This window comes from Herpailurus yagouaroundi, unplaced genomic scaffold (assembly GCF_014898765.1).
Source record: "Herpailurus yagouaroundi ecotype Mexico unplaced genomic scaffold, PumYag 187, whole genome shotgun sequence".
Lineage (NCBI taxonomy): Eukaryota > Metazoa > Chordata > Mammalia > Carnivora > Felidae > Herpailurus > Herpailurus yagouaroundi.
In genome coordinates this window covers 29,985,032-29,997,243 of record NW_024412418.1, presented here as the reverse complement: position 1 = coordinate 29,997,243, position 12,212 = coordinate 29,985,032, and the positions used below count along the sequence as shown (strand labels likewise).

Sequence of the window (12,212 nt, the reverse complement as noted above, 5' to 3'; positions counted from 1 at the left end):
TGTTCCTGGATTTGTAAAGTTTCTAGTCTGGCGGATGATAACATTAAAGGCAGAGTAATGGCATTTTACAGCTAAGCTCCTAGTTGACTGGTACAAACCATAAAAACTATGCAAGCTCTGAGCAGAGAGAGACAATGGACATTTTTCACTCTGATTATTCCCTGGGAGCATATGAACAGGCTGGACAGATTTTTATCTTATTCTTAGCAAGTGCTTTAAATTCCACTCCCATTGAAAACAATTTTTTTTTAATGTTTATTTTTGAGAGATAGAAACAGAGCACAAGTGGTGGAGGAACAGAGACAGAGGGAGACACAGAATCTGAAGCAGGCTCCAGGCTCTGAGTTGTCAGTGCAGAGCCTGACGTGGGGCTTGAAATCATGGACCACTAAATCATGACCTGATCTGAAGTCGGACACTTAACTGACTGAGCCACCCAGGCGCCCCAATCCCCCACTTTTTTTTTTTTTAAATTTTTTAACGTTTATTTATTTTTGAGACAGAGAGAGACAGAGCATGAACGGGGGAGGGTCAGAGAGAGAGGGAGACACAGAATCTGAAACAAGCTCCAGGCTCTGAGGTGTCAGCACAGAGTCCAACGCGGGGCTCGAACTCACGGATCGCGAGATCATGACCTGAGCTGAAGTCAGACGCTTAACCGACTGAACCACCCAGGCGCCCCAATCCCCCACTTTTTTAAAGCAAGTTTCCAATCTTCACTCTTTCTCTGTGCAGTCCCTCCATCTGTTCGCTGTGCTGTCTGCACATGACTGTGTTCCATTACTGAGGCCAGGCTCTCCCTTGTGGAAGTATCCGTCCTTTGGGGTCCTGGGGTGACTTAGAAAGGGCGGTGGTGGACTGACTTGCAGCAGTCAGGCTGCTCTTGAACTTGCTGCTCTTGAGTTCTCTTGAACTCACAAGTCATGAGTTCAGATGGTGGATATCCCAGACCCTTTCCCAAATGGCCATTCTGAGAAATGTTTAGAAAATGGGAAAATCCCTTCCCCTAGCGCAGTGTTCCACAAATAACCTCCAGGCTCAGCCTCTGTCCTATAGCTGCCCTACCATGTGATAGCGGGCCACTGGTCTCAGAGGAGGAATTGGATAGCTCACAGTTATGACTTTCAGTCATAGCGAGGAAGTGTTTATCCCATGGCCGGCTCAGCATTGCTAGGGTCATATCGCTCCAGGAGCCTGACTCACCACCGGGATGCCAGGGCCCTGTACCCCAGCCCCCCAGCCCTGGCTCTGTCCATTGTTAGAGGCTGGGCTTGCAGCATGTTTCTAAGGTGTGGGTTTTAAGACTGTCTTCCTTAGGAGGACTCAACCTTTCAGATGTCTAATGGAGAATAGCTAATCCATGCCCTGCCAACTGAGACCAGCGACTGTTCTGTGAAATTAGGAGCCAACTGGGTCATTTAAAATGGGAACAACAAAAATACCATTTCTATTCCTGGAATGGCTTAATTTTCATTAGAACTTTAATTAAATGATCCCTTTTCTCCCTGGTCTTTCGTGTGCTTTCATTTATTAATAATTGCCCGAGTAAAGAGAATCCCATTCGAACAGCTTCCAATTTAGCACGATCATTATCGCTGTTCTTTGTTCAGGATTGCTGGGCCGCGGAGGTCTGATGACACGGCCCATCCTTCCTCCACTGGCCCACCTGAAGGCGTTGTGCGTTGGGAAGCATGCTTCTGCCGCCCAATGGTGGGAAGGGACATTGCAGGAGGCTGGAGGCTGCAAGGAGCCCTCTTCAGTGACGCAGGAACAGCGTGACTTTGCACTGCCGCTGAGAGTAGGGATCCAGAGTCGTCCTGGGAAGCTCTCTAGGGAAGCTGCCCGCATGATTCACAATGGCAGTTCTGGAAGCAAGCGATTTGGCATTTGCCTGCGTCTTAGCAGTTTCTTCGGTCTTAGGGGATGGACGTAATTTTTGGCAGGAGGACAGGAGATAACTTCTGCGCTTACTTACAGAAAAGGGCTGTGGATGGTCCTTTGTTGTCTTCATTCAGATTGCTGCTGGGGGAAACAAATGCTCCCTTTGTAAATATTTGATAATTAGGTCAGAATCCCTCCGGAACTCTTGTTATTTGATTAGACTAAAGATAATATTGAATTAAAAGGTATTTTGAGGACTCTAAAATCAGCGGTTCTCAACTCCGGGAGATTTTTCAGGAGACATTTGATAATGTTTATAGATATTTTGGGTTATCACAACGAGGGTGGTGGGGTGTTGATGGAGGGGCGGAGATGCTCCTGCCATCTAGTGGGCAGAGGTCAGCGATGCTGTTTATCCTGCAATGCACAGGAGAGCTCCCGGCAACAGAGAATTAATTATCTGGTCCAAAAAGTCAGTAGTACTGCTGTTGAAAACCCTGGTTTAAAGAACTAATCAGAGGGAAGAGGGGCGTCTGGGTGGCTCAGTCAGTTAAGTGTCTGACTTCTGCTCAAGTCATGATCTCACAGTCCGTGAGTTCGAGGCCTGCATCGGACTCTGTGCTGGCAGCTTAGAGCCTGGACCCTGCTTCTGACTCTGTGTCTCCCTCTCTCTCTGCCCTTCCTCTGCTCATGCTCTCTCTCTCTCTCTCTCTCTCTCTCTCTCTCTCTCACACACACACACACACACACACACAAATAAATAAACGTTAAAGAAAAATAACTAATCAGAGGGAAGAGAGTCTTATAATTGTTATTTAAAAGTTTTTATAGGATATAATGAGATATTCTGGAGGAACGAGTGGGAAGTGGTAGGTGATTTATGGCTGGCTAGTGAGATTGTGGGAGATGTCACTGAGGACTAGAGATGCCCACCCCATAAAAATGTATGACAATGATGACTGAGTTATGGCTAAAATTTATTGAGTCCAGCAGCGCTCAAGGCATCGTGAGATTTTTTTTTTCATTGCTGATATCACTTACTTTGGTTATTGCAACAATCTTGTAAGCTAGATATAACATTTATCAGACAACAGAGGCTTGGACAGATAAAGGGACTCCTCTAACTCCTCTAAACTCTCAGGGCAGAGGAGCCTCTGAACCCATAGTCTTATCCACTTTACTGTTCCACAGGTAGCATGCATTAGGAGTCCATGCACCGGATTCAGGTGGCCCTGTCCTCTTTTTTTTGTTGTAGTTTGGTCCACGATATCTAAAAATAATTTGACCTTATTTCCAACATTTTAAAATGGAGAGATTTCAGGGCACCTGGGTGGTTCAGTCAGCTGAGCGTCTGACTTGGTTTCCACTCAGGTCGTGATCTCACAGTTCGTGAGTTCAGGCCCTACATCAGGCACTGTCAGTGCCGAGCCTGCTTAGGATTCTCTCTCTCACTCTGCACCAACCCCCCCCCCCCGCCCACTCTCTATCTCTCTCTCAAAATAAATAAATAAACGTAAAAAAATAAAGTGGAGATGGGGCGCCTGGGTGGCTTGGTCGGTTGAGTGACCGATTTCAGCTCAGGTCATGATCTCATGGTTTGTGAGTTCAAGCCCCGTGTCAGGCTCTGTGCTGACGGCTCAGAGCCTGGAGCCTGCTTCTGATTCTGTGTCTCCCTCTCTCTCTGCCCCTCCCCCACTCATGCTCTGTCTCTCTCTGTCTCAGAAATAAACATTAAAAAAAATTTAAAAAAATTAAAAAAAAATAAAGTGGAGAGATTTCATGTAAATATCCAAATTTTCTGCATCTTTTGCCAGAACACAAGGAAAAGGCATGGCCCCGTTTGTCTGGAGTATCCTCTAGTTTGCCAGAGTCCCCACCTCTCCTTATCACCATCTATTTTATGCCTTCATCATTTGTGTCACCAGCCTGGTTTATGAAGGTGTTTGAATCTACGATCCCTGCTCTTTGCTTCACAGTACAATGGTTAAGAGCATGGCCCCCAAAGAAAGAATGCTTGTTTGCCTCCTGGTTTTGCTGTATGACCTTGGCAAGCACCTGCTCTTCTCTGTGCCCGTTTCTTTATCTGCAGCATAGACAATGACAATACCTACCTCATAAGGGTGATGTGAGGCTTGAATCAGTCCGCGCATATAAAGCACTTACAAAGGTACATGGTATGTGCCCTGTGTTAGCCATTGTTATCGTTACTTTTCACTCCTTTGTAAAATAGTATCTTTGGGGATAAAACAGTATCCTGGTGGACTCTATTTAAACTGCCAAGTGATGGGTGTTTATAAGGCTGTTAGAGAGGCATTATAATATAGTCAGAAAGACTTCAGCTTCTTCCTATTTGAAATGAGCATACTAATATACACCTCCCAAGGTTGATGAGGATTTCATGGGATAGTCCTTGCTAAAGTGTCCAGCGGAGTGCCTGACCTACTATGATCCACGTGGTGAGTCCCCCCTCCCCATCCCACCCTAGGTCAGGCCTTCTCAGCCTCAAAACCCTGGACATTTTGACTGGATAATTCTCTGTTGTGGGTGGCTGGCCTGTACATTGTAAGATATTTAGCAGTATCAGTAGCCTGTACCCGCTAGATGCCTATAGCATCCTATTCCCTAGATATGGCAACTAAAAACATCTCCAGACATTGCCAAGTGCCCCGCGGGGGACAAATTCATCCCCAGTTGAGAAGCACCGTGTTAGGTCTTGTTGCAGGCTTACAAGCACATGGCATGGTCTCTGCCTCCTCAAACCCATGTATGTGTGTGGGAGGCAGATGCAGCATGTATCTTAAGGCACTTACCGTCTGTCACCAATGTGCCAGGCGGCGGGTTCAAGGTGAACTCATTAGTAAGCCTCCTTTGGTAGTCCTTCAGAAGGTTTGCTTATGTCTAATTCAATTTCAGATTGCAGATTTGAATTTTCAAATTTCAGTTACAGATTCGTTTCTGCAAGCCATTTGTTTCTTATGGAGTCCTAGGATCTGGGTTTGAATCCCGATGCTCTTCCTTATTGGCTGTGTGATTTGAGTAGAGTTACTTAACTCCTCTGAGCCTTTTTCCTCACTTTAAAAATGGAGGTAATAGGGGTGCCTGGGTGGCTCAGTCGGTTAAGCCTCTGACTTTGGCTCAGGTCATGATCCTGTGGTTTGTGAGTTTGAGCCCGGCGTCAGGCTCTGTGCTGATAGCTCAGAGCCTGGAGCTTGCTTCAGATTCTGTGTCTCCTGCTCTCTCTGCCTTCCCCAACTCACGCTGTGTGTGTGTGTGTGTGTGTGTGTGTGTGTGTGTGTGTGAGAGAGAGAGAGAGAGTGAGTGTGTGTCTGTGTGTGTCTCGAAAATAAAAATAAACATTGGGAAAAAATGGAGGTAATAGCACTTACCCTTAGGCTGTTGTGAACATTAATGAGATAACCATGCAAAATGTGTAGCATGGCTCCTGCCACGTAGGGGGTTCTCTGTAAATGACAAGTTTTGTTAGCACAGGGCACTGCTGTGGGTCCTGGGGGCTCTGGGATGACTAAAACATAATCCTGGGGTTCATCTGCACCTGACAGATGCACCTTTGTTCAGGTAACACTTTCCAGGTTAGTCTCTAGCATTTGGCAAATACTTTTGGCTCTTATTCTGCAGTTGCTAGAGAGAGGAGAGAGATGTGTGTAATTTCTGTACAGATTTCACTGTGTTTCTGTCCCATCTTCTAAACAGATTCCTGTGTCATCAGCGACCATCCCAAAATACAGATCAAGAACTCCACTTTCTGCATGACTGCCTATCCCAACTTGACAATGGTTAACTTCACCAGCCAGGCCAATAAGACGTTTGTCAGTGGAAGTGAAGAATACTTCAAGTAAGATTTTTTTTTTTTAAATAAACTTTCTAAGGGAAACCCAGTGAATTAATGAATTTTCAAGTTGTGGTCCAAGGTGTGGGTGGTCCAAGGGATGAGCTGCCTCCGTCTGCGCCCTCCGTACCTACTCGCGTGATCTGGGAGGAAGTCTTCTTCCCTGGTGGGACTTCTGAGAGCAAATTGTTGTGTTTCTTGGCTTTGGAGAGGGGACGTGATTGCATGCTCTTGGGAACAGAACTGGTATTGCTGTCACTCCTGGTGTTGATGACAGAACACTGCAAAACCTTCAGCCAACATGACTGAAGCAGACCTTCACTGAACTAGGTTTTGTTTATTTTACTTTATTATTTTATTATTTATTATTTTTATTTATTTTTAAATATAATCTATTGCCAAATTGGCTAACATACAGTGTATACAGTGTGCTCGTGGTTTTGGGGGTAGATTCCTGTGATTCATCGCTTACATACAACACCCAGTGCTCATCCCAACAAGTGCTCTCCTCAATGCCCACCACCCATATTCCCCTCTCCCCTGCACCCCATCAACCCTCAGTTTGTTTTCTGTATTTAAGACTCTCTTATTGTTTGCCTCCCTTGTTAATTTGTTTTTCTTTCCTTCCATCTAAACTTGGGAAGGGAGGCAAAAAGTAAGAAAACAAGTCATAATTTAGTTTAAAGAAGAACACTCTCTCTCTCTTTTTAAAAACAGTTTTGCCTTACTTTTGTACTTTTTACATTCTTTTTTTTTTTTTTCAGTCTTTGAGGATTGAGGTTAAGGAATAGTAGGAAATCCTTAGCCACCATAGGAGGATTTAATAAAATTTATGGAATCATTTATTAAAGGAGATAAATGTAGACAGGGTTCAGTGGAGGGTAAATAAGGAATGTTCTCCAGTTAAGCTTTATGTCGGGGTTGTAAACACGGATGTGCCCGGGGGCTTGGCAGGGAGGTTTTAAAATACAAACTAGATGATGGAGAATGGTGGGGACAGTGGCAAACTGGAGAGCCCGTCTGCCACGTGAGAGGGAGGCTGCTCCGCTCCAGGTGACAGTGTCATTTGGAAAGGCAGGCCGGTGCTGCTAGAGCTTGCATTCTGTAAGACAAGTTGGAAACAAAATCTGAATTTCTTACGTGTCTCTCCCATTTTAGAGGTTAGCAAATTCATTCACATAAAACACTGGGGCCAAATGAAATCCCCATATCAGTAGGCCCCTGGTTTGTGGCCTTTACTTAGATAGTAAGAAGTGGTCTCCACTACCTCTCCCAATAGCCATTAATTCCAATTCCAGGTTCTCTCTCCTGTGTGCACTCAGAGGCGTCATGGTTGTTTCCTGCAGAACAGAAATGAGAGTTAGACTGAATGATAACCTAATCCCTTTTGAAGATAATGTAGGAGCAGAGAGAGTGGGTCACCCCGATCACTGGGAAACTGGGTCTTGACTTGGTGGTTAGGTGAAGTCTGATCACATAATCCATGTGGTTAGGCATATGGTACAATGATTTGTGAATATGTTTTTGGTGGTCTTTACTTATTCTCTGGGACTAGTCTTTATTTCCAAGAGGATTTGTTATTAGGAGCCATTTGGGAGGTCCCTCGTTAAAGCATGGGCTACTTGACATGGCCAAGATGCTGTGGAACGGTTGCCTCGATGGTTTACCCATCTGGGGAGTGGGGACATGGAGGAGGACTTTTTATTGCTTGGGAGACATGGTCCCTAAGTTTGGGGGGCCTAGGCCAGTTCCACACTTGGCCACTTTTACCAAGCTCTTGAGCCCAGGTTGCCCCAGGGGTTGAGACCGAAAGAGGCTGGGGCTGTGCCACCATGGAGTATGGCCATCTCTGTTCCCAAAAGCAGGGCTATGCGCTGCCAAATAGCCTCCCAAGTGCATACCCGCTAGCTGCCAGAGGGCACCGCTGCCAGCTAGGCCAGGAGTGGAGCCACCACCTTCACGTCCCTGTGCAGGTCAGGACACTCTGGGTCGACATTTCTGCAGTCCCGTCGAGTCTGGATTCTGGCTGGCCCTTTGTTCAGGTCACAGAAAGCTACAAGCGCAGCAGCTTCATCCAGTGTGCAGGACTTGATCGTTGCAGAGCTGAAGGGATTGTCTGAATCATGACTCAGTGTCCGTACAGCTACCTCGTGTCACCAGGAGGGGGGAGGGGACTGCTTGTGCCAGAACCCCCAATGCCCTTGGACTTGCACTTGTACTGGGGCAGCTCCCGATGGCAGTAGAGCTGACTTAGCCTTGCTCAGAGGCTGCCAGGGCCATAATGGGCTTCCCACAACATAATTAGAAACCCAGTAAATCCAACTGGCCTCTGTGCTAATGTATGGGCTTGAACCCGGATGGGCACATCCCTCATCCTGATCTCATCAGGTCTCTAACCAGGACGGTGAGAGTGGCTGGGGTTTATTCAAGGCTCCTGGCTCTGCTGGGAGATAAAAGCCTGCAGACTGTCACCTCCCTCCCACCTCCTTCCCCTCCCTGATCTCTCTTTCCACCTCTTAGGTACTTTGTGCTGAAGATTTCTGCTGGAATTGAATATCCTGGGGAGATCAGGTGGCCACTAGCCTTCTGCCTCTTCCTGGCTTGGGTGATTGTGTATGCGTCCCTGGCAAAAGGAATCAAGACTTCAGGAAAAGTGAGAACTTGTATTTATCTTAAAAAGTCTGGGACTCCCAGGGGTGGTTGTGTTATGGAGCCGCAAAAGAGCCAGGAGACGTGGGGATAAATTCTGACTTTGGCCCTGAGTGGCTCTGGGACCTTGGGCAAGTGACTTCACCCTTGCCCTTAAAATGGGATAAATAGCATGTTTCTTTCAGGGCTGTTTTAAGGATCAAATGAGACGAATACACACAGAGCTCCTGAGTGATGGTGTGGTTGCTGATTAGTTTCCTTCCTCTCTTGTCGGGGGCTGCCACTTTGTTCACCAGATGGGATCTACCTCGCATGATTGAGTCACTCTCCCTAAACTCCAGAATTAGTGCTGCTGGCTTTTTGCTTCTTGGCCTGGCTGCCTGGTCAGTTATTGCTTCTGCTGAGAAGCTGGAAAAAGATCAAAATTGTGAAGTGGATTCCCTCTCCTCACTCCCACCAGCATATTTTGGACTTTTCACGCCCTTTTTGCGACCCTCAGCCCAACACTCTTCCACTCCGTGTGCCCAGAGCACTAAATGGGGACAGTCCTGACGGTGAGATTTTGGTTGAGCGAATCCTTGGCTGCTCTTGCTGATTAGTGGCTTGGCCAGCCCTTTGGAGACATTGGAATTCCCACCCTGAGCTCAGTTCCAAGGCACAGAAGGCAAGGAGTCCAGGAAACCTCAGGACACACTGGACGTTCTTGTAAGGGTCATGTTATTTTCCCTCATTTTCCTGCCGCTTTGGGAAGAACCCCATTAAACAGTTAACCAGTCACTCAATGATAACCAACGATACTTAATCATCCTCAGAGTCCATTTGTGTGGCTTGGGATGAAACCCGATGTGTCTTTAAGGCCCAAGGAATGAGAATGTGGTGGTGGGCTCAGACCATAGGTTGTGGAGTTGATTTGGTCTGGGTGTCCCAGCCAGGGCTTACGGTGGTGATATCCAAACAACCCACTTTGGAAGGATCAGGCCTCAAGGGCACATGAGTCTTTGTCACCTCCCACCTCCCAGGCAGGCCTCACACCCCCCACCAGGCACCCAAACTTGGCACCCATCAGTACAGAGGGGAGTCTGTCTTCTTCCTGGGTGCATGGTCATGCTCATAGGTACCTTTTGATAACACTTCTTTCTGCTGCCCTCCCTGTAATCTGGGACCACAGGAACTTGAACTGTAGACCCCCACAGGATTGTCAGGATTACAGGAGGTAATTGGTACACCTAAAATCACATAAGGTTGGGGGAGAAGCAGACTGGGGGTGAGGAGACCTGGGTTCTAGTCCTTTGGAACTTCTCATGGTGTTTGCTGTATAGGAACATCTCTGCTTGGGCTCTGGCTGAGGTTCTGATTTGCTCTTAGCTTTTATTTGTTTTTCTGCTAAAATGAAGAGCAGAAACCTAACTATTGCAGAAGTCCTCAGTTTCCCCATTTTTAGAGTAAAGGCAATCAGGCTGGGTGATGTCTAAGACATCTGTCTGAACACTTGCTAGGTGAGCTGACCTCAGTTTTCCCCTCTGACCTCAGTGTTCCCTTCGGTAAAATGAGAGTTAGGATCAGATGACTCCCAAGGAGCCTGCTGGGTTAGACTAGATTGTTCTTCTAGGGCAGCAGGAAGATGGGGGAAATGTTGACATGACCCTCACAACAATGGCCAGCGTGTCCTGAGGTTCCCGAACTCCTTGCCTTCTGTGGCTTGGAACCAAGCCAAGTGACTGCTTAGCAAGAGAGGCCAAGTATTTTTCAAACCAAATCTCACTGGCAGGATTGTCACTTACAACTCGAGACAGGACAACCTCAGCTTGGTTGAAGTGGCCAGACAGGTCTCTAGCAGACAGTCTCTAGCAGGATAAGCTAGAAGGGGTGACTGCAGGAGAAGAGGTGATGGGTGAGGAGGGAGAACAGTGGCCCTGTTGGTGACCTGGGGAAGGATGGCCTGCTGGCTCTAGAGTCAGATCAGTCTGAGTTCAAATCCTGCCCCTATCGCTTTCTCATTGTGTAATTCTGGACCAACTCTGTGGCCCATGGAACCTCAGTTTCTGCATCTGTAAATTGGGAAAAACAGTACTTACCGCATGGGACTGTTACAAGGATTAAATGAGATCATATATGTATAATACCTGGTATCTGGTCAGCTCTTCAGTAGCATTAGCTTTTCTCACCTTTGTTACTATGAATGACTGATGTCTTGAGGGGCCACTGCAGCACTCTGACATCCTGGTAGCTGTGGTGGGGAAATGGGAAGAGAAAGGCAGCTTTGTGGAACACTGTGTGCCAGGCACTATGCTAACTGCTACACACGCATTAGTTCATTCGATCTGCACAACAGCAGATTGAATAAATAAGGACATGTATTCCCATTTTATGTATAGAGAAGGTGAGGCACATCAGGGTAGAGGAAATTGCCTGAGGTCACACAGCTTTTAAGTGGCAGTGGTGGGATTTGAACCTACCTCCGTTTCCCTTTAAAGCCTGGACTCTTTCCACTACACAACATCATTTCCCCAGGAGGGGCAATGTTAGGAAGATATGGGGATGCAGAATTGTGGAGCCATCCGATTGCACAGAGGGGATAAAAGTCCCCCTGCTGGGGGCCAGGACCCTTATACTCCCACCCCATCTCTGCCACCATCAGCTGTCATTGCCAGGAGGGCAAGTCACAGAGGCATCCAGGCCTCAGTTTCCACATCTACAAACTCAAGGGTCAGATTGAATATTCTCCAAGACCCTGTTAGCTTTGTTAGTCCATGACTTTCTAGGACAGTGTTATAGCTAGAATTTAGTCCTTGGTGCTAGATTTTACAGGTTTTCTGGAATGGGAATTTTTGAGGAGCCCTGAGCAGGTAAGCTTTTCTTTTAGATCTGCTAACTTATCATTCTGCTTCATGGAGAACAAGTAAGGATCACTGATCATTTTTTTAAAATGAGGAATGCCACCAGAAATAATGAATCACAATTTATTACCCTGCCCTGGGGTGTGCAGACATTGGTCATGGAGCATCGTTTGGAAGCCAAGGTGAATGCTGACGCTCCTCATTATGACAGGCTCCTTTGTGATTGAAATTCCACGAAGACTGTCATTTCTAAGCAACAGAGATGTCCACCTTCTCCCGCAGCAAGAGGAGCTCAGTTCCTCTTGTTCAGGGCCGTCAGAGACAAGAATGGCCTGCTGCTTCCTAGGAGATCTCCTAGGAATGGGTCTCCCATTGAGGAGCTAGAATTCCAGGGGCAGGGGTGACAGCAGGCAGCCAGAAGGTCAAATGCATCCCATCTGACCTTGGGCCGCTCTGCGTGAGAGTTATGGCAACAACACAAAGTAGCCTAATTAGCTAGCTGGTGGGACCTTACCTGACCACCTGGTTGGGGCTCCTGCTGCGAGGCGGATGCTGCCAGGTGTCTGGGCGGCAGGCTCAGATCAACTAGTCATTGCCACTCCTGCCAAATATAACTCGTTACCGTTGGAGCTTAATTCCTCTGACAATACATCCTGAAAACAAGTGTGTTCTGAGCCCCCTTCCCCCAACACAAGCTGTGCATAAAGCCTCTATGTACACCTGACTCACACTTGGGTTGAAATCCCCAGGATGTATAAACCAAACTGTGGGCCCTTTCAGTTCACCCTGATCACCGTCTCTGCAGTGACGTCATCCTCCCACACACCAGGGCCTGGAGCTGGGTGAGGCCAGCAAGTGCCTAGGGTGGCAAAATTTAAGGTGGCGCTCACTCTCAGGCTCCTGCGTGTGTGGGATTGGCCCCTGAGAGTGAGTGCCTCCTTAAATATTACACCCTTAGTGCTTTCTCTTGCCTCACCTTAGTCCCAGCTCTGCCCCAC

At 47.3% G+C, this 12,212-nt stretch overlaps 1 protein-coding gene across 3 annotated transcripts in view; it reads left to right on the top strand.

Annotated features, from left to right (window-relative positions):
- The window catches only part of SLC6A5 (solute carrier family 6 member 5), a 63,541-nt gene that overhangs the window by 20,240 nt on the left and 31,089 nt on the right, over positions 1–12,212 (top strand). For all 3 annotated transcript variants that reach the window (XM_040495625.1, XM_040495623.1, XM_040495624.1), the window contains 2 exons: positions 5,593–5,734; positions 8,249–8,381. In XM_040495625.1, coding sequence (XP_040351559.1) covers positions 5,593–5,734; positions 8,249–8,381 — 275 coding nt within the window. The remainder of the gene's footprint in view (positions 1–5,592; positions 5,735–8,248; positions 8,382–12,212) is intronic.